The sequence below is a fragment of the Nycticebus coucang genome, chromosome 15 (genome assembly GCF_027406575.1).
Source record: "Nycticebus coucang isolate mNycCou1 chromosome 15, mNycCou1.pri, whole genome shotgun sequence".
NCBI lineage: Eukaryota > Metazoa > Chordata > Mammalia > Primates > Lorisidae > Nycticebus > Nycticebus coucang.
Window position 1 is genome coordinate 29,959,282 of NC_069794.1, and position 22,184 is coordinate 29,981,465.

At 42.4% G+C, this 22,184-nt stretch overlaps 1 protein-coding gene and 1 long non-coding RNA gene across 3 annotated transcripts; both read left to right on the forward strand.

Moving 5' to 3' along the window:
• The first annotated feature begins 207 nt into the window (after positions 1-207).
• LOC128566799 (uncharacterized) lies at positions 208-15,989 on the forward strand. Its single transcript, XR_008374645.1, has 3 exons — positions 208-370; positions 14,169-15,280; positions 15,461-15,989. It is a non-coding gene; the product is annotated as an uncharacterized LOC128566799 (long non-coding RNA).
• Positions 15,990-16,000: 11 nt separating this feature from the next.
• Positions 16,001-21,792, forward strand: SPRY2 (sprouty RTK signaling antagonist 2). Of its 2 annotated transcripts, none has more exons than XM_053563844.1 (2): positions 16,001-17,148; positions 20,020-21,792. In XM_053563844.1, exon 2 carries the CDS (start codon positions 20,071-20,073, stop codon positions 21,016-21,018), a length of 948 nt encoding a protein of 315 aa, XP_053419819.1. In that variant the 5' UTR covers positions 16,001-17,148; positions 20,020-20,070; the 3' UTR covers positions 21,019-21,792. The 2 variants fall into 2 exon arrangements, with proteins under 2 accessions (XP_053419819.1, XP_053419820.1); XM_053563845.1 differs by lacking the exon at positions 16,001-17,148 and adding an exon at positions 18,801-18,906.
• Positions 21,793-22,184: the final 392 nt, after the last annotated feature.

Sequence of the window (22,184 nt, forward strand, 5' to 3'; positions counted from 1 at the left end):
CAGGAGGATGGAAGCAGGAAGGAGGGCAGGGAAAGGCTAATAGGATTTCATTAACTTTGGGGTCGTGTTACACGCCAGAGTTTACCGAATCCGAAACCCATAAAGTGTTTACAAAGGAAGTGGGCTTTTCTTCCACTGCTGGTCCTCCTACAAAAGGAAAACTGGTTTTCACTCTCTTTGGGTACCTTTCACATATACAGACAAAGAGGGTTTGTTTTCCCTCCTTGGAACAAAGTCTGGATTCCCAAGAGCTTAGTTGTGGGGTCTCTCATCAACGTTATGCTCACGCAGTATGAACACGCTATGGCATGATTTTATACATCTGGGGTTTCCAACGAAGAGAATTTGTAAAAATCTGAATATCTGAATGGTAAGTATTTGGGGCTGAGGGTTTGTTTTTATTTATTTATTTTATTTTTTTATTTTTTTGCCAAAATAGTAAAATTGTGGTTTGGGTTTTTTTTTTTTTTAATTAAGAAATTAAAAGAAGTCTGGGCACAGTGGCTCATGCCTACAAACCTAGCACTCTGAGATGCCAAGGTAGGTGGATTGCCTGAGCTCAGGAGTTCGAGACCAGCCTGAAAAAGAAGGAAAACCCGTCTCTACTAAAAGAAAAGAATAAGAAAAAGAAAACCTAGCTGGGCGTCTGGCAGGCACCTGTAGTTTGAGCTACTCAGAAGGCTGAGGCAGGAGGATCGCTTGAGCCCAGGAGGTTGCTGTGAGCTATGATACCAAAGCACTCTCCCCAGGGCGACTGAGTGAGACTATGTCTAAAAAAAAAAAAAAGAAAGAAAAATTAAAAGTGTCATTTTGAAGTGTTTTTTTAATGCACAATTTTGTACATGGATTCCTACAAAAAATTCCAAAATAACAATGTTGCACATTTTGAATCCATTAGGAATTAGCAGAATGATTTAAATTATTTTTTCAAAGACAATGCAATTCCATCAGTAAAGAATGTTACAATAAATTTTAGAAAATGTGTACCATATTTTTGTTTTTAAAGAGGGTCTTATTCTGTTGCCCTGGGTAGAGTACAGTGGCGTCGTCATAGCTCACGGGAACCTCAGACTCCTGGGTTCAAGAGATCCTTCTCCCTCAGCCTCCAAGTAGCTGCGACTATAGGGTCGGACTTCCACCTCAGCCTCCCAGAGTGTCAGGATTACTGGCGTGAGCCACCACACCCTGTAAAATTCATAACAAATAAAAGTAAAAGTAAAATTTCATAACAAATAAGCAAAAATCAATTGTCAGGCTTGGAACTCTCTAGCTCTACCTATTTAAGTCTATTAGGGTTTGCTTCTTAGGCAGCAACTAGGGCTATTGACACCCAAAATCAAAGTTTGGACCCTGAGTTGAGTGTTTATTGATCTCTGAGTTCCTAGGCCATAAAGTGACCCAACGAACGTTCCTGAAAATAGGAGCACTAACTATAAAAGCTATATGGTTTACATGCATTATTTCATTTCATTCTGACAACCACACTGTTCTGTGAGGTGTGGAGATACTCTGGCACTTGTCATGCATTTCCCAAGGTGGGGGGTCAGTGAACGCCTAATTGGCGCTTTCCAAAACTAACCTAAAGTAGGTCTTAGGTGGACTTTTTTATTTATTATTATTAGATTTATTTGTTTTGGTCTATGTTTTAAGCATGTGCATATTAAATTGAAATAAAGTTATATGAAGTGTGTTTATCCTATGGCTTCCTGTGCCCTGTGGCACATCCTCCCCAAACCTTAGATTTTGAAGAAAGGGATTAAATAACTTGCCACAACGCTTAGAATTAAGGTTGGATGAGAACTTAATCACATCGTGGTGGTTCTATATTCAAAGCCGGGCGAGGTTTACTGGGGGGACCTGAGGCTACACGTCCACGGTTCCACCAGTGATAAATGCTATGACTGGCAAGCCTAAGCTCAGGCCAAACCGTAAAGGAAGCAAAGATAAGAAGATCCGGGGTCTTCTCCGACTCTCTGACTTTCCTGTCAGCTGCCTCTGCTGTTAATAAATGGCTTCCTGAAGTTAAAAAAAAAAAAGAAGATGATTTCGGCATTTGGGATGTCTATGCTGTAAATATACTCACTATCTCGACTTGTCAAACCCGACATCACCAAATGTGGAGACGGAACGACGTGCACAATCAGCTGTTGCAAGCAGGTGTGAGCGAGCGTGTTCTAACACCCACCTTCATCTATCTACATTTGGTTTGGTGACTACTCTCTATTCTTTTTGCTGAAGTATGAGTTCCTATTATAGTTTCAAATTATTATATAATAATATAATGACTTTCATTTATTGAAGAGTTGCTACAAATCAGACTTCTAAAATTCTAAGTGTTTTCTGCATTTTAATCTTCACAGCAATGCTCTGACATAGGTAATAGTTTCATCCCCACTGTATACAGGTGGAGAAACTAAAGCACTGGGAAAGAATTCATACAAGGCCTCCTTCATAGGAGTGTCCAACCTGCAGCCCTTGGGCCATATGCTGATTTTGTGAGGACTTTTTGCTTATCTGTGGTGTCAGATATCATGAAAAGGGTGCAAGGACCTTTTTTTCCTGCTCATCAGTGTTCTTTAGCATTTGTGTATTTACTGTGTGGCACATGACAACTCTTATTCATCCAAGGTGTGGCAGAGAAAAAACAAAATGTTGGACACCCCTGAATCATACTCTATGTGAAGGTTCTTATTATTTGATTTTTCTTAATCTCCCCATGTATTTCTAACGTATGGCCATGGTTAGGAACCATTGATCTAGACAACAGAATAACTCTTGCTATTTGAAAAAAATTTAATAAGATACCTATTGTACGTGACTAAGTATAGGTCTGAGATAAACTCAACTCTCACTTGTCTTTGGTTGTATAGACAGGCACCACACATTTTAAAAAATCCCTCTCTTGGCCAGTGATAGTACCTCACCCCTATAATCATAGCACAGTTGGGAGGCCCAGGCAGAAGGTTCACTTGGGGTAGCGGTCTTCAAACTTTTTAAACGGGGCCAGTTCACTGTCCCTCAGACCGTTGGAGGGTCAGACTGTAGTTTAAAAAAAAAAACTATGAACAAATTCCTATGCAGACTGCACATGTCTTATTTTGAAGTAAAAAAACAAAACGGGAACAAATACAATCACACTGCCTCATGTGGCCTGAGGGCCACAGTTTGAGGACCTCTGACTTGGGGGTCAAGGGTTCAAGACTAGCTTTAGCAAAGTGAGACCTAGTCTCTACTAGAAATAGAAAAATTATCCAGGCATGGTGATGATAACCTGTCCTCCCAGCTACTCGGGAGGCTAAAGCAGGAGGATTGCTTAAGCCCAGGAGTTTGAGGTTGCTGTGAGCAAGGCTGAGGCCAGGGCACTCCATCCTGGGAGACAGAGCCAAAAACCAAACAAACAAAAAAATCCCTTTATAGAGATGAAGTGAAACTGGAAGTCATTTTACAAATGTGGTGCAGTTTTTAAAAACTATTCTAAGTAACCTATCTCATAAGTAATGTTATCAGTAAATTTTATAATGAATTTCTAGCTTTCATTTCAAATATTACTATATTGTTATTTATTTGCTTAGTTTTGTTTTACCAGATAAAATACAGTATGTAGGAGACATATCATGTACTTACACTAAGAAACTATTTGTTTGGGGCAGTGCCTGTGGCTCAGTGGGTAGAGTGCAGGCCCCATATACCACAGGTGGTGGGTTCAAACCGGCCCCTGGTCAGCTAAAAACACCAGTGGCAACTACAACAAAAAATAGCCAGGCATTGTGGTGGACGCCTATAGTCCCAGCTAGTCAGGAGGCAAAGGCAAGAAAATCACTTAAGCCCAAGAGTTGTAGGTTGCTGTGAGCTGTTACGCTACGGCTCTCATAGTGAGACTCTGTCTCAAAAAAAAAAAAAAAAAAGGCAGCCCCTATGGCTCAGTGGGTAGGGCACTGGCCCCATATATTGAGGGTGGCGGGTTCAAACCCAGCCCCGGCCAAACTGCAACAAAAAAATAGCCAGGCGTTGTGGCAGGCACCTGTAGTCCCAGCTACTCAGTAGGCTGAGGCAAGAGAATCGCCTAAGCCCAGGAGTTGGAGGTTGCTGTGAGCTGTGTGACACCACAGCACTCTACAAAGGGCGATAAAGTGAAACTCTGTCTCTATGAAAAAAAAAAGAAAAGAAACTATATGTAGTTTATCTGAAATGCAAATTTAACTGACCATTCTGTATTCTTAATTGTTAGCTTTGGCAAACCAAAATTAATTTGGGGTCAGAATCATCATTCTTTGAACCAAAATTTCATACAACATCATGTTCTTGTATTGCCTTTCATTACCCAAACTTATCCATCCACCAAACTTGGCCTCATGAGTATCCCAATAAACAGCATGGGTTTATCACTTTTACCAGTTGTATTCCTGATGGTTTTTGGCCCTTAATATGAAATGTTAAACTATAAAAGTTCTAGAACAACAAATATTTTTATAATTTGGATGCTAAGAAGCTATTTTAAGTAATGGAATACATAAGACGGAAACCGTAAGTGAAAAAATGGAGAGACATGGCTTTACATACATGTTGAAAGTGTCTTGTATCACACAAAACAAAACAAAAATAATGTAAGTCTAAAAAGTAAATGGAAAATGGAAGGATGTTTGCAGGTTGAAATAAGGTAGACCAAAACCTAAACAAAAGACAAACACTTCAATTAAAACATAAAAAAAGGATATGAAATTGAATTCATAGAAAAAATGTGTCCAATAAATATAAGAAAATATTCTCAACCTCCGAAGATTGCCTGAGCTCACAGGTTTGAGACCAACCTGAGCCAGAGTGAGACCTTGTCTCTAAAAATAGCCAGGCATTGTGGCAGGCACCTATAGTCCCAGCTGTTTGGGAGGCTGAGTCAAGAGAATCACTTGAGCCCAATATGTGTCCAATAAATATAAGAAAATATGCTCAACCTCAATGAAAAATGAAACAATGAGATATCCTGCTTCGTCTACCAGACAAGTATTGATTGAAAATTTTGACAAAGCTCACTATCAGTCAGGGTTTTAGGGAAACATTCACTCTCACAAACTAGGGTTAGAAAGGTAAACTGAAATAATCATTTAGGGAGCATATAACAGTATTATCAGAAATCTTAATAGGCATACATTTGACTCAATTTAATGAATGTATTCTAAAAAAAAAAACAAATGTACAAATGTATATTTAAAAACATGCTTATCATTGCACTACATATTCTTAGCAAAACAACCTATCCTCAAACCTTCAACTAATCTGGAATCTAACAACTAATAATGCAGAATTTTAAAAATAAATATTCATAAAATATTAACTATGAGTGGGATTTTTGTTGTTATAGTTTTATGAATTGTTTGAATTTCTTTTTATCTTATAGTGACCATGTGATTCAGGATAAATAAATCCATTTGTCATTTGGGAGGCAGTGATAAAGAAAAAGGGTTCAGGTATTTCCAAATTATTCTGGAGCACAAAGTATTCAATATAAATTGATGGAAAATGGTCATGAAAGTATACTAGAGATTTTTGGTAAAATTCCCACTTGCTTGGGCTGGGCACAGTGGCTCATGCTTATAATACTAGCACTCTGGGAGGCCGAGGCAGGTGGATTGCCTGAGCTCACAGGTTCAAGACAAACCTGAGCCAGAGTGAGACCTTGTCTCTAAAAATAACTGGGCATTGTGGCAGGCACCTGTCATCCCACCTGCTTGGGAGGCTGAGGTAAGAGAATCACTTTAGCCCAAGAGTTTGAAGTTGCTGTGAGCTATGACACCATGGTACTCTACCAATGGTGACAAAGTGAGACTCTGTTTTAAAAAAAAAAAAAATTCCACTCTATTACTGAAAGCTAAATCCCTCCTGAGCCCAGCTGATTCCATTTACAACACCTGCTGAGCCATGACGATAATAAATACCATATGGAAGAGGCTCTTTGCTCCTCAGGTACCATGGGCTGACAGGATATTTGGTATTTTCTTAGATTTTAGAAGTATCACAATTAACTATTAACTTGAAAAGTAGTTGAGAAGATAGAGAATAAAAACAACTTTTTTATCAGCTATATGAGATTCTTGGGAAAAATGGATACCAAGTATGTGAAATTAATTATTTACCTATAGTTACAAATCACAGTGGTGCCTGAGGTTGAAGTGCTATGATGAATAGTATTTAGAGGGCCCTTCCTTCCTTCCTTCCTTCCTTCCTTCCTTCCTCCCTCCCTCCCTCCCTCCCTTCCTTCCTTCCTCTTCTTTTTTCTTTTCTTTCCTTTTCTCTTTTCTTTTCTTTTCTTTTCTTTTCTTTCTTCTTCTTCTTCCTCTTCCTCTTCCTCCTCCTCTTTTCTTTTCTTCTTCTTCTTTACAATGTCTCACTTCGTTACCTAGGCTGAAGTGCTGCAATGGCATAATCATAGCTCCCTGTAACCTTGAACTCCTGGGCTCAAACATTTCTTCTGCCTTAGCCTCCCAAGTAACTGGTACTACAGACAGACATGACCACACCAGGCTAATTTTATTTGGAAGAGGTGAGTAGAGACAGGGGTCTGGCTGTGTTGCCCAGGCTGGTCTCTAACTTTTGGCCTCAAGCAATCCTCCTAAATTGGCCTTTCAAAGTACAGGGATTACAGGTGTGATCCACAGTGCCTAGGATTCTTTCCTTTTCTTTTCTTTCTTTGTTTTTCTTTCTTTCTTTTTTTTTTTTTTTCAGACACTTTCACTCAGTATCCCTGGGTTTGAGTGATACAGTGTTATAGCTCACAGTAACCTCTTGGGCTCAAGCGATCCTCTAGCCTCAGCCTCCTCCAGAGTAGCTGGGACTACAGACACCTGCCACAATGCCCAACTATTTTTAGAGACAGGGTCTCACTTGCTCAGGCTGGTCTTGAACTCCTAAACTCAAGCATTCTGCCTGCCTCTGCCTCCCAGAGTGCTAGGATTACAGGTGAGAGCCACTGCACCCAGCTAGGATTTTTTCTTGAAACTCAAACAAAATATTTCAGATTTCATCCAGAACTGTCTTATCTGAATTCCACTATAAGGTTGCAGTACTACAAACATAAAAGTCTTTTTCACTCACACCCTTGGTATGCAGAGAATTTTAGCTTCTTCATAAAGCATTTACAATTTGTGCTGCCAAAATGAAGGAATGACAGGCCTGCAAGCTAGGACCCAAAGATATTAAACGTCTTGTCCACTGCCCTGATCAGAGTCTGCCTCCTTTCTGAGCTTCTTTTACTCTGATGGGCCAATAAATCCTCAAGTATCAATAGCACACAGGTGAAAATGGACTCACTGGAATCTCTCAAATGGTTTTCTACCACATGCTCATGACTAGTTGCTCCATCTCCTGATTTTGGCCACCAGCCTCTTATAGTCAGAAACTAGATATTTCTCATCTCAAACCTACTGAGCAAAGTGATGGGGGCTCAAACCTCCCAGACTGTCGTCATGAAAATAGGAACCCTGCCCCCAGAAGGCTGTGCCATGTTGATCTGACATAAGTGGGAGGGCTAGGGAATGCTATAAAGATTGTGACTTGTGTGGTATAAAATTCTATACCCAAGAATTGTGTTTGATTATTATTATCCTAAATTATGTACAAATTCACCTTTATAGAATCATAATAATCCAAATAAGTTGGAATGACAAACTATCATAGCATTCTAGTGCACTGCAAATACCCATGCCATTACCTAATTTAATGGAAGTGAATGCACATCTTCCTTCTAACAGGGCATGCAGCTTCAACACCATTTCAGATACAGGGTTGCATCCCAAAAATATATACTTAAATTGTGTGTTAGATAAGAGCTCTAGCCTTGAGGCTGCTCTTAAATAAAAAGGAACTCATCTTCTCAAGCCTCTAGATTTCTTGAACCAAGAATTCAATGAATAGACATTCTAATTAGAAACAACCATATCCAATAAATAAGCCCCTTTTTTTTTCACTAAAGTGCTTTACCTACTTCGAAAAGTTATATATGAAAACAAAAATGAACGTAAGGCTTCTATAGATATACTGTCCTTGACTAGCTGAATATAGCTAACTATAGTTAAAACTTGTTCTAAGTCTCTAAATTTCTATTTTCATGTAAGTACAAACAAGTAGATACATAAAATAAATTGTGTTTACTCATTAAGTTCAAGACTTTTTGGAAGTATGGATGCATAACCCCTAATTTTACCAAATAAACCACCAAACCTCATTGAACTGCAATTACCACAGCTGCTTACTGAGCACTTCCCACATGCTAGGCTTGGAGGATTCTCTGTCACTCAATCTTCACAGCAACCCCAGGCCCCTCTGTTACAGAAGAGAACTAAGGTTAATTATTTCATTCATGTATTTATTCATCCTATTTAAAGGTAATATTTGAGCTCCTTATATGTACCAGGTCCTTTGGTGCTGGGGATAAAATACCAGGCAAATCCAGCTTGGTTTCTAGACCTCGCAGAGGTTCAGATTCAGCAAAGGAGATAGTTATTCATGAAACTATCACTCAGTTACACAAATAGTTGCATTGGAGAAGGCCCTGGGAAGAAAAAGGGGGATTTAACCTAGTCAGAAAAAGCCTTCCTCAGGGTATGATGACAGGGATTTGACAGATAAATTGGAGTTGTTGTAATGAGGCAAAAGGGATTACCCAGAAAGGTGCATCAGAGAATAGTACGCATGAAGGCCCTGTTGCAGGGGGGAGGTATTTTGGAGCAACTGAAAAATAGTCTTCATAGCTGCAGGGTAGAAAGCAGGGGACTGTGGTGTAACTTGAGGCTGGGGAGAGGGAAAGTGGCCAGACCCCCCCTGGACCTTGAAGTTGTGTGAAGGACTTGAATTTTTACTGGAGGAGTAATATGAAGCCAAAAGACAATGTAAGCCAAGGGGACTGTGATCAGATTGGCCCAACGTGGTGTCCAACCCAGGGCCTGATTTTGTGAGGACATTTTTTGCTTATCTGTGGTGTCAAATATGAAAAGTATGCAAGGACCTTTTTTTTCTTTGATAATTAGTTTTTCTTGGTGTTTGTGTATTGAATGTGGGGCCCAAGACAACTTTTATTCTTCCAATGTCCAGCAGAGAAAAATAAAAGGTTGCACGCCCCTGTAGACTAAGTCCAAATTCAGATCTCCTAAACACCCAAAGCCTTTGGAACCTATTACAATATTTAAAAGTGCAACCTTGAGCATCATTTCCAATGAGGAATTCTGGCTTTACAAAAGAAAATAGTAATTTTGAAGATCTAATCTCTCATTTTGCTAGCACATTATTTCAACAACTTTTAGAGTGGAATGCACGGATGTCTCTGTGTAAAATAGCATGAGAAGACTATTACTCAGAATTACAAGGCGATGTTCACGTAAAATATGAACCGCAAAGCTTTTCCATTATTTGGTGGTTTCCTTGAGTCTGTTTTTAAAATGTGTTCTTGAAAGTTAACTAAGTGCTAACTTCTTTTAAATTACAATTTCATGCTTAATTTTAAATAATGTGTCGTAATTTTTGGAAAATGCACTTTCAAAGTGAAACATTCAAAAGAGTTTACTTGTACCTATATTCTCTACCCTCTAGTCATCAGCCTGCTCGATAATTTCTTTATTATATACAAAAGACGCCAAAAAATGTATACGCGTTTTAAGAGATGCTATCTATGTATTGCTTTTTGAAGTTGAATTGAATTCTGATAGCAATGTGTAGACATTTGCTCAAAAGACGGCATTAATCAAATGAGTGCTCATGTCACGGTGGGACAGGCAGGGCAGTCAAAGAAAATGGAGGAGCAGCCCAAGACCATTTTGAAGTGGTATTTGAAATTTGAGAAGGTTGTGGAAATACAATGGAAGTGTGAGTATGCCATGGAAGCTCTGACACACCCAACCATTGCATGCATTAGCGTTAAGTTTGAGACACACGGGACAGTGTGTGCTGTGCACAAGGGATGATTCGGGAGATCCCCTCAACACCTTGCTCAAGCAATAGTTCTCCACAATCAGACATGTCTGCATGTTGATGGTAACCACTCTGAGCACCTCTTGTAATTGCAAAAGTCAAACATGACTTGTATTCATCTCTTATTTTTGGCATGCACTCTGTACCTTTTATGGCATCCTCTGTAGTTCAATGCTAGCTGTTCCCTGTAGCATTCTTTCCAATTACATAAAATTTCCAGGAAGGTTTATTTTTTAACTTAATAAATATTTACTGTTTCACCTATTAAAAATCATTGCCTGAACACACTTGTTTCAGTCACTGCCTAATAATTATGCAAAACACAATGTTAATTTCCAGGCAGCAAGATGACTCAAATTCTGTGATTAAAAATCTCAAAAAAAAAAAAAATAAATAAAAATGATAAGGGTTAGTTGTGTTCTCTAGTTTGTGATATAAACTATCACATAGTTTATATTAAGACTGATACAGACATCAGTGGGCATTATAATGAAGCATTTCTCCCCATAATGAGTTCATAAGATTATAATTTCAATTTGTTAAATAATCCTGGAGTCTGGCAATTTATTTGCCTGGAATATGGCAAGAATCCCACAAATATATGAATTTTAAAAATTTGAAAAATTGCTAGTTTGCTTTTACAAAATTAAGACCAGAAAAATATTAACTTATTGTAGTTACACTTTTTGATTTCATAAATTCACTAAGAAGCATTTTTTGAATATCTAGTGATTACAGAGATCAGAGTAAGTGTTTTATTTTATTAAAAATGAGATGGGAGTCTGGGTGTGGTGGCTCACACCTGTAATCCTAGTGCTCTGGGAGGCCAAGGTTGGTGTATTGCTTGACCTCAGGAGTTTAAGACCACTCTGAGCGAGAGTGAGACCTCATCTCTAAAAAAAAAAAAAAAAAAAAAAAATACCTGAGGGTTGTGGCAAGCACCCGTAGTCCCAGCTGCTTGAGAGGCTGAGGCAAGAGGATCACTTGAGTCCAAGAGTTTGAGGTTGCCGTGAACTATGACACCAGGGCAACAGAATGAAACTTTGTCTCAGAAAAGAAAAAAAAAATATATTATGAGATAGTGAAGAATCTTTCTATTTCAATTCTAGGTTCCAAAGAAGTCCAAGGTAGCCCTGATATAGGCTCCCCAGATTGTTGAAATAGTCTATCCTTTAGAGTTACATACACCACCCCTCCCAAAGAGTTACATACACCCAACACAGAGAATGTTTGTTTGTTTGTTTGTTTATTTTTGAGACAGAGTCACACTCAGTCTGGGGTTGAGTGCTGTGGCATCGTATCTCATAGCAATGTCTATTGAGCTCCAGCTCTTGGGCTCCAACGATCCTCTTGTTTCAGCCTCCCAACTAACTGGAACTACAGGCACCCACCACAATGCCCAGCTAGTTTTAGTAGCGATGGGAGTCTCACTTTGCTCAGGCTGGTCTTGAACTCCTGAGCTCAGGGAATCCACCTGCCTTGGCCTCCCAGAGTGGTAGGATTGCAGGCATGACCCACCACGCCTGGCCCAGAGTATATATTAAGAAGTTGTTTTAGACTGGACACAGTGGATTAGGCTTGTAATCCTAGCACTCTGGGAGGCTGAGGCTGGAAGATTGCTTGAGCTCAGGAGTTTGAGACCAGCCTAAGCAAGAACAAGACTCTATCTCTATTATAAATAGAAAAATTAGCCAGGCCTTTTGGCGGGTACCTGTAGTCCCAGGTACTCAGGAAACTGAAGCAGGAAGATCACCGGAACCCAAGACTTTGAGGTTGCTATGAGCTAGGCTGATGCTATGGCACGCTAGCCTGGGCAATAAAGTTAAGACTCTGTCTCAAAAAAAAAAAAAAAGAAAAAAAACTGTTTTATATAACCCCCAAATACTCTCAAATGATTCTGTGTAACTTCAAAACACTTCCTGTCCAAAGGAACAAACAAACTGAATCTGCATGCCATTGTAGTCCGTTTACCAACTTGAACATTTTTAGACTTGATCTGTTAATGGAGATTAATTCAGAGCTGGCTAGCAGCCTTGATATTGTGTGGCATCTGGACCACAAGAATAGCTTCAGTGGAATCTGTTTGACTACATCTTCCTTAGAGAACAAGTTGAACTTCCTATGCCCTTTTGATCAAATGTCCACATAAGGGGAAGCATAAAACCCAAACCTCCTATTTATTCAGAGGCTAAAATCTTCCTACTGCTACTAAACTTGGACAGTTTATACTAATACTAATTTCAAATTTCAAATACTAATTTCAGTTCATGATTTTCACTTATATAAAGCTTTAGCATCTGGGTTAAAAAGATCCCAGAACAAAAGAGATCAAATGCTAAAAACAAACAGAAGAATAAACAAACCTAGGGCTATTCAGGGAAAGGCAATGTAAGACTGCAGCTTCCTCACTGATTAGATTTTCTGCACATATCAGTCCTACAAAGGAAGAAGTTTGATCTTTAGTTCAAGGGATAAATTATAGGGAAAATAATGAGAGAAATCATGTTGGCCAGTTTTCACCTTGTTAACAGAACTCCACTCCACATCTGAACTTTACATAAATTGTAGTAGTAATGTGCATGAATCTAGCAGGAGTAGTCATTAATTAATCAGTAAAATCCACCAGGTGGATTCCAGAGTGTAAGATCTCTGAAAAAGACCAGACCCACCGGAGCCTCCAGCTCAAGGTCGACTCTTCAAAACCACTCCTCCTTCCCTGAGATAACCTCAGAGCTTTCCCCCAAGTTTAGTTAGGGATAAAGAACATCTCCAAAGAGGGCTAGATCCAAAGATAAACTGGTCCCAGTCCTCCAAGAAATCTAGATAAGAACTCAAGTGGTCTACATAGAAATTCCTTTGCATCTTTTGTTACAGCCACTCCCAATTCCCTTCTGGAGGCAGTATCAACAGAATTTGGGAAGTCAAAGCAATTCAAAAGTGAAATGACAAGTCTTTGCCTCCAATTCAATGGGCAGTCATTGCAAAGCCCTTTGCCTCAGGACGGTCCCTGAAGAATCCACTCATAGATTAAATTTTCCTTTTGCAGTTGGGCTGTAAGGAGAAATAATGGTTGACAGCTCCAGACTGTTACTCCTAAAAGTACGGCACACTGTCATGTCCTGTGCTGTCTTTAAATGTTTGGGGTTTTTTATTGTTGTTGGGGGAGGGGGTGCAGTTTTTGGCTGGGGTGGGCTTGAACCCACCACCCCTGGTATATGGGGCCGGCGCCCTACTCCTTGAACCACAGGCACCACCCCAAAATGTTAATATATAAATATATTGCCTTAGTAATACAACAAAGTAACCAAATAGAGATTAATTCTTTGTCTCAAGAATGTATCATATCATTGCAAGATTTCTTTCTGGTTGTCAACAGTGGGACTGAACCCTGTTAAACCAAGTGATTTGCTCAAACTCAAAAAGAAACTGATACTACAGTTGTTAAATGCTACATTCTCCCATCACTACAACATAAATCCAAAGCTTGTATCAGTGAGCAAGCACAATCTTTTCTACACTTTTTCTATATATATACCTTTTACACTTTCGTGTACCTTCTACCAAAGATTGGAGAAGGCAAAATTCACATATTTTCTATACTACCTCATTAAAAAAAATTGAGATTATAGTTACAAAACGAAGTAAATACAAATAAATGTATGTGAAATATAAAAAGAAGCCAGGGAGGATAGATTCCAAGTGTGTGACACAGAACTGTATTTCAGGGCAAAAACTTGGAAGGTTTGTTACTTGATGAATCCCAGGACCTTGAAGGTGAGTATTGCTGCAGCAAAGATTTTCATGGATTTGGTATTTTTCAGCATTGGACAAATGGTAACACCTGTTCGTGCATCAGGATTACATAACACTCTTGAAAATGGGCTTCTTTGTAAAGTTTTGCCCAACTTTCTACTGTAATACTGAAATTCAAAAATTAACACTAGTTCTAGTTTTGGAATGTAACATGAGAATCAACTTGGAAACACATTACAATAGCTGCACTAGACGCCTCATGGTACACGCATTACACATACACAAATATGATTCCTCTTTTGGACTGTAACTCTTTAAGTAAACTTTGGAGACACGATATGGTAGCTTTATACACTTCACTGCCTGGAAAATAGAAATAGTTGGCGCTAATTAAAGTAAAGACTAAGGAGTAAATTGGAATCCAACAGATTCTCATGTTTTATCTTGTGCTTACATTACAGGTTAAACGTTTTCCCAGCCAGCACACTGGAGGGTGTGTGGGAAACCTAGAACACATGGAATTCCTTCTATTTCATGGAAGATAGATTTAAATTCCTAGACTCTTTTCTATTAACTCAATAAAAAAGTGAGGTGCTCTAACCGGCAGGAAGTTCCTGATCTAAATTCCATTTCCTACTTTGATCGCTAAGGACGTGTCTTTCTTTGCAAAGCTCCTGGAGTGCTGGGAGAACAGCATGGACACAAGTTTCTCCCTAAAAGTGGCTATCGGGCGCAGGAAGTCAGGGGAGCTGAGGGGAAGGCGATTCTGTCACCTGCTCTGCTGGAGAAACTTGCTGGCCCCACACTGGCAGCACGTTCCTCCGTCGTCTGGCACAACCTGGCTTTGACCCCAGTTCCTTCCCCTTGGTACAAGCTGGAGTTCCGAACCGAGGTACTTCCTCTCACGTGCAAAACGAAATGTCTCCGACGTGATGATAGGGAAAGCTGCCTTCTGTATCGTGTATGTCATAAAAATCGTTTTATTTCTTTTAAAACAACCGGCCTAAGGCATGTTGTGGAAGACAACCCCGCCAGCCCGCTTCGAATGCAAGGAAGAAAGCCGCAGCCCAGCCCGGCGCAGGGAGGGCGCCCCCTGGTGGCCAGATGGGCCGTCGGCGCAGCAACGCGGGCGTTCCCTGCAGGCTCAATGGACTCGGGCGTCGCGCGAGCGGCTGTAGCCGAGAGGCCCAGCTGTCCCGCGCCCGCAGCCCCGGAGACACCGCGGAGCAGGCCGAAGTAGCTTCATCCACCCTCATCCGAGAGGGTGGGGGAACGTAGGCCAGTGCCCGGAAATAACGCGTGCCACTTCCCTTGTCATCTCTAGTTCCAAAACCCAGGCGAAGGAGAAGAGCCCTAGAGAAACATGGAGAAGGCGGGGGGAGAGCGCAGCGAGGCAGGGAACGCGCCGGGGACATTCTAGAGCCAGAACTCAGGAGAAGGCAGCCAGGGCCAGGGTAGCTGCGAGTGAATTGGGCTCACGTTGGAGGAATAACGCACCACGTTTTTCTAGCATTGCTTCAAGATCTCTTAATCCGGCACGGGGCAAGATCCGGAGTTTTGGCTCAACGAGCAGGTACTTCCCTGTAAAGCAAAAGTCTTCTGTAAATCATTAGATAGAATGCGATATTAGGCATGTGTTTGTGCCCATTCTGATTTCCCACTGATGCTCCCACGTGCAGGCACTCTTTAAAAAATAAAAACGGCACCTAGAGCAGTGCATATGTATTTATTTACAAGCTTTATATTTTTTTAGAGGGACAATACAGCCCACCTTCAGGACGGACAATGGGATTTTGAGAAATGTGCTAGGTTGGCAAGAAGAGTGGGAAATAAAAGATGACTCTTCTGGGTAAGCAAAGTAAGAAATATGCAGTGAAACTGTAACCCCCACCCCCCATTTCGGAAGTCCGTGCCGTCGCCCTGATTATGTATGTGTGTATTACTGAATTAATTAAAAAAAATACTTGGACTGTAGAATTTCCTTCAGCTGCTGTGTCAAGCAAAAGAGTAAGGAAGATCTTCAAAAACCCATATATAAAGTCCCCTTAAAAAATAAAAGGCTAATAAGCCTAGAAACTACAAGTCGACACAATCAAAAGCAAATCCTAGCTAGAGCAGAAGGTACTTGAAACTCGAATCTGCATTCCGTTCCTCCCGTACAAGGCTCCGCGGTGGGGGAGGCGGTTTGTGCTGGTGCCGGGTGTATAATCGGGTTAATCCAGTAGACAAAGAATAAACCAATAGCCCTCCCACCTCACTTCCCGCTCCCCTTCCCCTCCCCCGCCTTTTACCCCGGTCGCCCCTTTGGCGAAGGGAAACAGATGAGAGGTGGACTTGAAATGGATTCCAGATAAAGCTTCAAATCTGCAACTTGTTTTTAATGCTAACACTGCATGGTCCGAATTAGTCTTAAATGTTCGTCCCCTTTCCTGGTGGCGAGAAGCAAGTTCTCTAAGTCAGCCTGAGCCTATGGCTCGTCCTCATCGCCTCTAGAGAAACCTTAAGGTCAGTGTCCCCTTGAAACTAGATAAACAGACCCCGCCATGCCCAGGCCGGCCCGCGGGCGCCCCGCGTGACGGCGTCCAGGCGGCAGGGCTGGCCCGGGGACACGCGGGGCGGCGTGGTTGCCCTTTTGAATGCCTCCTGCGGCTCAGAGCGCTGGCGGGCGCTGGAGTGTGAGTGAATGTAGCCCCGCGGAGCCAATGAGCTGGGACCGGATGCGATATATCCTCTGGGACAACAACTGCTCTGTTCCGCCTCGGATCCACATGACGCCATTTACTGCTGCCGCGGCCGCCGCAGAGCTCCCTGCCTCCTCCGGAAAGGCGAGGGCGCAGGCCAACGGCGAGCCCCCCCCGGCCGGGCCCCAGACCCTCCTCCTCCTCCTCCTCTTCCTCCGCACCCACCGCCCCCGCCTCAGCCTGGCTGCCGCGCCTCCACAACGCCCAGTCTGCACCGCCAAGAGCTGCGCGGCGCAGCGCTAGCGGAGGAGAGGGGCCGGCGGAGCCTGCAGCGTCCAGGCCCCCGCGCCCGCCTGGCCCGGCCCGCGCTACCTCTGCTGGGACGCAACCGCACCGCTTGGCGATCTGGCTTTAGGTTCTCAGTAAGGCCAGTTTTCTTTTCTCAATCTCTCATCTGCCAGGAAAAAGAACTTGCCCTTGGTGCTCCGGCCTCTTGTTCATTGAGGAAAAAAAAAAGGAAATACTCCGCATGTGCTTCTAGAAGGGGGGTCGCCTCCAGCCTCAAATCCCGGAGTGTTCACCGCTGGGGGATTTGGCTCCGAATTTCCCTCTCGTTTCTTCCTCCCACCGACTGCTTGGAAGTTGGACTGAGGCAGTTTGGAAAGAAGGGGGGAAAAGTTTGCATCGGGCTGGATTTATTTGCACATCGCAGAAAGAAGAGAATCCAAGGGAGAGAGATTGCTGCAAAGCCGCGATCACGGTGAGACGCGTTGGGCTCGTCCGCTCCTGGCGCAGTGGCCGGGGTGTTGCGGGCAACATGGAGTAGGTGCAGCTGGACCGGGAGCGGGGTCTGTTCTCCCCAGCCTCCCTTTCTCTAACCCTGCAGGTTCTCGGCAAAGATCCAGGGATCTGACTCGCCCAGGGCTTGGCCTGCCTGCCTTGGTGGGGGCTTCTGTGTGCGCTCTGTGCAGTGTCCCCAGGCTGGCGACGCCGTGCGCCCGCGTCCTCTGGGGTCAGGGCAGAGGACAACTCCCCGTGAGTCTGTTCCCAGCCCTGCATTGGGTGTGAAATCTGCACCGAGAGCTAGAGGAGGAAGAACACTTTGTGTTTTCCAGGTCGCTGTTGTAGGAGACCGCGTTTCTAACCTGTTCCTCCTTTTGGTAGAAGGCAAAGTCCTGGGCGAGGCTATCAGTGGCGGGGGCTCTGGTTGGACTGGGGTGTATAGGTTGCTCGTCCTCACTGAGGCAGGAGACACCCCAAGGTTGTATAAAAGAACTGGGTGCTGAGTAGAGGGAGTCCCCTGCCTCTGCCGGGTGAGCACAGAGTGTAGCCCGGTGCGGGTGGGAACGTCGCCCTGCCTGGCGCCGGCTCTCTGTGGTTCGGAAGTTCAGCTTTCTCTCTTTTCCGTTCTTCGTGGTCAGCCTGGGTCACACTTTTTTTATTTTTGGAAGGTTGGGCTGACCCAGAGCAGGAAGAAAGTCATCAAGTGGTCATAATCATTTTCCATTACCTGAAAATAGGTGGCGAAAGACACCATTTTTTTTCATTCCCTTTTTGTTGTTGCTGCCTTTTTTTTTTTTTTTTTAAGTTTAGAGCCTTGTGCGGTTTTTACAAAGCGGTTTCTGTGTCGGTTTGCCCCACCCTAGTGCTGAAGTCCTTTCCCCCTAATCCTTAGTCTGATCACACACTGTTCTTAATGGGGTTTCACAGCACTTTCAAAGGGGCGGGGGAGACGGAGGAGGGCGAGGGAGCTGCGAAGAAGGCGGCCAGGGATCAGCAGAAATCACTTTTAAAAAATACAACTCTTGTTTTTTCCTCCCGAAGATACTACTTTCCACTTCGAGCAAATCTGCCCTGAAAGTTTCCAGCCCAGGAATCTGGGTCCTGCAAACCCGGGGTGTGCATCGTGGCCCGGGAAAAACGTCCTTTCTTTAAAATGCATTTTTTTCTTTCACTTTAAGAAATATGATATCTTTTTTGTTTCGACCCAAAAAGAAATATAGGTGTGTGCAAATTACAGGCAGTGTTCGCTTCAGTCAGCGCATTGTGGAGTCGCTGTGTGCGCGTGGGTTAGACCTTCGAGTCCTGGCCGCGTGTCTAAGTCTGGGTTGCCCTCTCTCCCGGCACTGGGTAGGAAACCTGTGCCCGGTCCTCGAGGGCCTCTGCAGAAAGCCGCGTGCTGGGTTGCATGACCTCTGCCTGGGAGCAGAGTGGCTCCTTGGGGCTGAAAGGCAGTTCTCAGGAGTTGGGGGAGAGCTTAGCAGTGCAGGCGGAGGCGGGGGAAGTGTGCTCCTGCGGTTCGTGACAAGTCCCCTTTGGAGGCGCCCGCGGCCCCAGCCTGTCTGTGCGTCTGTAAGCAGGGGGGCCAGGCTGGCCCCTGGACAGCGTCAGTCCGCCTGGAGAAAAGTCCCCCGGGGTTCTGTCTGTATCCCACCTGCTGGGGACAGTGTTGGGGAGCAGATAGAAGCGATAAACGGAGTGAAAGCAAAGCGCAGTGCTCTCTGCCATTCTGCTGGAGGTGAGCAGATCCAGTTTCCAGCTCAGCCTTGTTTTACGAAGTGGGAATTGGGAGGTGTTTGTCACCTGCCTTATTCGCGCTGGCTCTCTTTTCTAAAAAACGGAGATTTTACCTGTTTTACTTTTTATTTTCATGTAGGCTTGGGGAAGAGGGTGATAGTTTTGCAATTTAAGAGGGACTGCGCTTTAAGGAATTGACACGATGGTAGATTTGAAATGTGACACTTGAATTTTTAAAACACTTTTCCTCTTACTACCAGTTGTTTTATGTTGCCAGTTTATTTTTTGAAGTCAGAAAATAAGTTAAGGTTTTAACACACTTTATTCCTAAAAGAGAGAGAGCGATCTTTAGCTGCAGAATCTAAAGTATTCTTCTAGGTATTGGGTTGATCTTCAAGTATTGAAAATAATTTCCTGTCATGTTGCTTGTTGTGTAGGCTTGTTTTAGTGTGTGTCTCCCACCTAAAAGTATTTGAATTAATTTGTTTTTAATTCTATGAGTTGGTGCTACTTTGTATTTAATTTTGAAAAGGCATCATTCTAAAATATTGTAATTGTTGTTGGAGAGGAATTTGCTTTTTGCATGTCATATTCATCCTGCAGGATTTGAAAAAGTACAGAATACTCCATAAATCATATTCTAAGTGTTTGAGCTGGAAGCAAAAAGAGGCAAGAATTTTCTAGATTGTATTTATTGATGCTTAAGCAAAAATGATCATGACTAATTTCAATCTATTTCAGATTTTGAAAACATTGGTAGCAATGTTATATTTCAACACTACTTTCTTGCAATTTTTACATCGAACCTGAGCCTTCCAAATTGTATGTTTATTTGAATAAGGAATTGTTACTTAAGTGATTCAAACAAAGATCAGGTTTGTGTGGCTGTATATCACAAGATGACAGAACTGTCAGTTCCCAGCCATAATTTTTACTTTGGGGTACATGCATCGATCACATGGCTATTCTAATACTTCCCCACCGCCACTCCTTTTCAAATCCTGTTTCTTTCTCCAGGGGAAGTGGGAAGTGAAGAGTCAACTCAGGTGGGTGGAGAGTGGGAAATAAGAATCTTAAGAATGTCAACAGTTCTCTTTCCTCTTGGTTTCTGCAGGAGTTCAGATGTGTTCTAAGCCTGCTGGAGTGACTACACTTTCAAGACCTGATGGAGGGCAGAGCTCAGAGTGGAAACGGGTCACAGCCTTTGCTGCAGGCACCCCGTGACAGTGGCAGGCAGCGTGGGGAGCCAGACCTCAGAGACACCCTCACCCAGCAAGTCCATGTTTTGTCTCTGGATCAGATCAGAGCCATCCGAAACACCAATGAGTACACAGAGGGGCCTACTGTGGTTCCAAGACCTGGGCTCAAGCCTGCTCCTCGCCCCTCTACTCAGCACAAACATGAGAGACTGCACGGTCTGCCTGAGCACCGACAGCCTCCCAGACTCCAGCACTCACAGGTCCATTCTTCTGCTCGAGCCCCTCTGTCCAGGTCCATCAGCACTGTCAGCTCAGGGTCACGGAGCAGTACAAGGACAAGTACCAGCAGCAACTCCTCTGAACAGAGACTGTTAGGACCATCCTTCTCCTCGGGGCCCATTGCTGACGGAATAATCCGGGTTCAGCCCAAATCTGAGCTCAAGCCAGGTGAGCTTAAGCCCCTGAGCAAGGAAGATTTGGGCTTGCATGCCTACAGGTGTGAGGACTGTGGCAAGTGCAAATGTAAAGAGTGCACCTACCCGAGGCCTCTGCCATCAGACTGGATCTGCGACAAGCAGTGCCTTTGCTCAGCCCAGAACGTGATTGACTATGGGACTTGTGTGTGCTGTGTGAAAGGTCTCTTCTATCACTGTTCTAATGATGATGAGGACAACTGTGCCGACAACCCGTGTTCGTGCAGCCAGTCTCACTGTTGTACACGATGGTCAGCCATGGGTGTCATGTCCCTCTTTTTGCCTTGTTTATGGTGTTACCTTCCAGCCAAGGGTTGCCTTAAATTGTGCCAGGGTTGTTATGACCGGGTTAACAGGCCTGGCTGCCGTTGTAAAAATTCAAACACAGTTTGCTGCAAAGTTCCCACTGTCCCCCCCAGGAACTTTGAAAAACCAACATAGCATCATTAATCAGGAATATTACAGTAATAAGGATTTTTTTTTTAACCCACATATGCAACCAACTAAAACAGTTATAATCTTGGCACTGTTAATAGAGGGTTGGGATAGTCTTTGCTGTTTGCAGTGAAATGCTTTTTGTCCATGTGCCCTTTTAACTGATATGCTTGTTAGAACTCAGCTAATAGAGCTCAAAGTATAAGATACAGAACTTGGTGACCCACGTATTGCATAAGCTAAAGCAACACAGACACTCCTAGGCAAAGTTTTCGTTTGTGAATAGTTCTTGCAAAATTTGTAAATTAGCAGATGACTTTTTTTCATTGTTTTCTCCAGAGATAATGTGCTATATTTTTGTATATACAGTAATATTTGCAACTGTGAAAAACAAGTTGTGCCATACTACATGGCACAGTCACAAAATATTATACTAATATGTTGTACATTCGGAAGAATGTGAATCAATCAGTATGTTTTAGATTGTATTTTGCCTTACAGAAAGCCTTTATTGTAAGACTCTGATTTCCCTTTGGACTTCACGTATATTGTACAGTTACAGTAAAATTCAACCTTTATTTTCTAATTTTTTCAACATATTGTTTAGTGTAAAGAATATTTATTTGAAGTTTTATTATTTTATAAAAAAGAATATTTATTTTAAGAGGCATCTTACAAATTTTGCCCCTTTTATGAGGATGTGATAGTTGCTGCAAATGAGGGGTTACAGATGCATATGTTCAATATAAAATAGAAAATATATTAACGTTTGAAATTAAACTGAGCTGTTTTGTCTTCTTTCACCTTTTATTTCAAGTGCAAGCAACCCCATTTTATGTTCAGGTTACCATTTTAATTATAGTTAATCACATATCTGTAAGATTGTTTTAATCTTATGGTTGCTGCTTTATATAGTAAGCTGGATTTGATGAGTTTTAGAGATAATTTATCTGTATTTATTATGTGAGTTTATTTTGCCTATATCATTGTTCACGTCCTTCCCTTTGGTTTTGCACATTTGCTGACTTGCCTTTACTTTGCAGGGGTTTTTTCAAATCTTGAAACCGATTTATTCAGGAGACTTACCTAAAAAATTAATAAACTATTTCTTTGTATATGGTATTAAAAAATGAATGCCATAAGGATAATTCAAAACCAAAAGATAAGTTCTA

Bases quoted from the DNA above. Each gene is read 5' to 3' on its own strand.
- SPRY2 (XM_053563844.1), top strand. From the start codon at position 20,071: ATGGAGGGCAGAGCTCAGAGTGGAAACGGGTCACAGCCTTTGCTGCAG.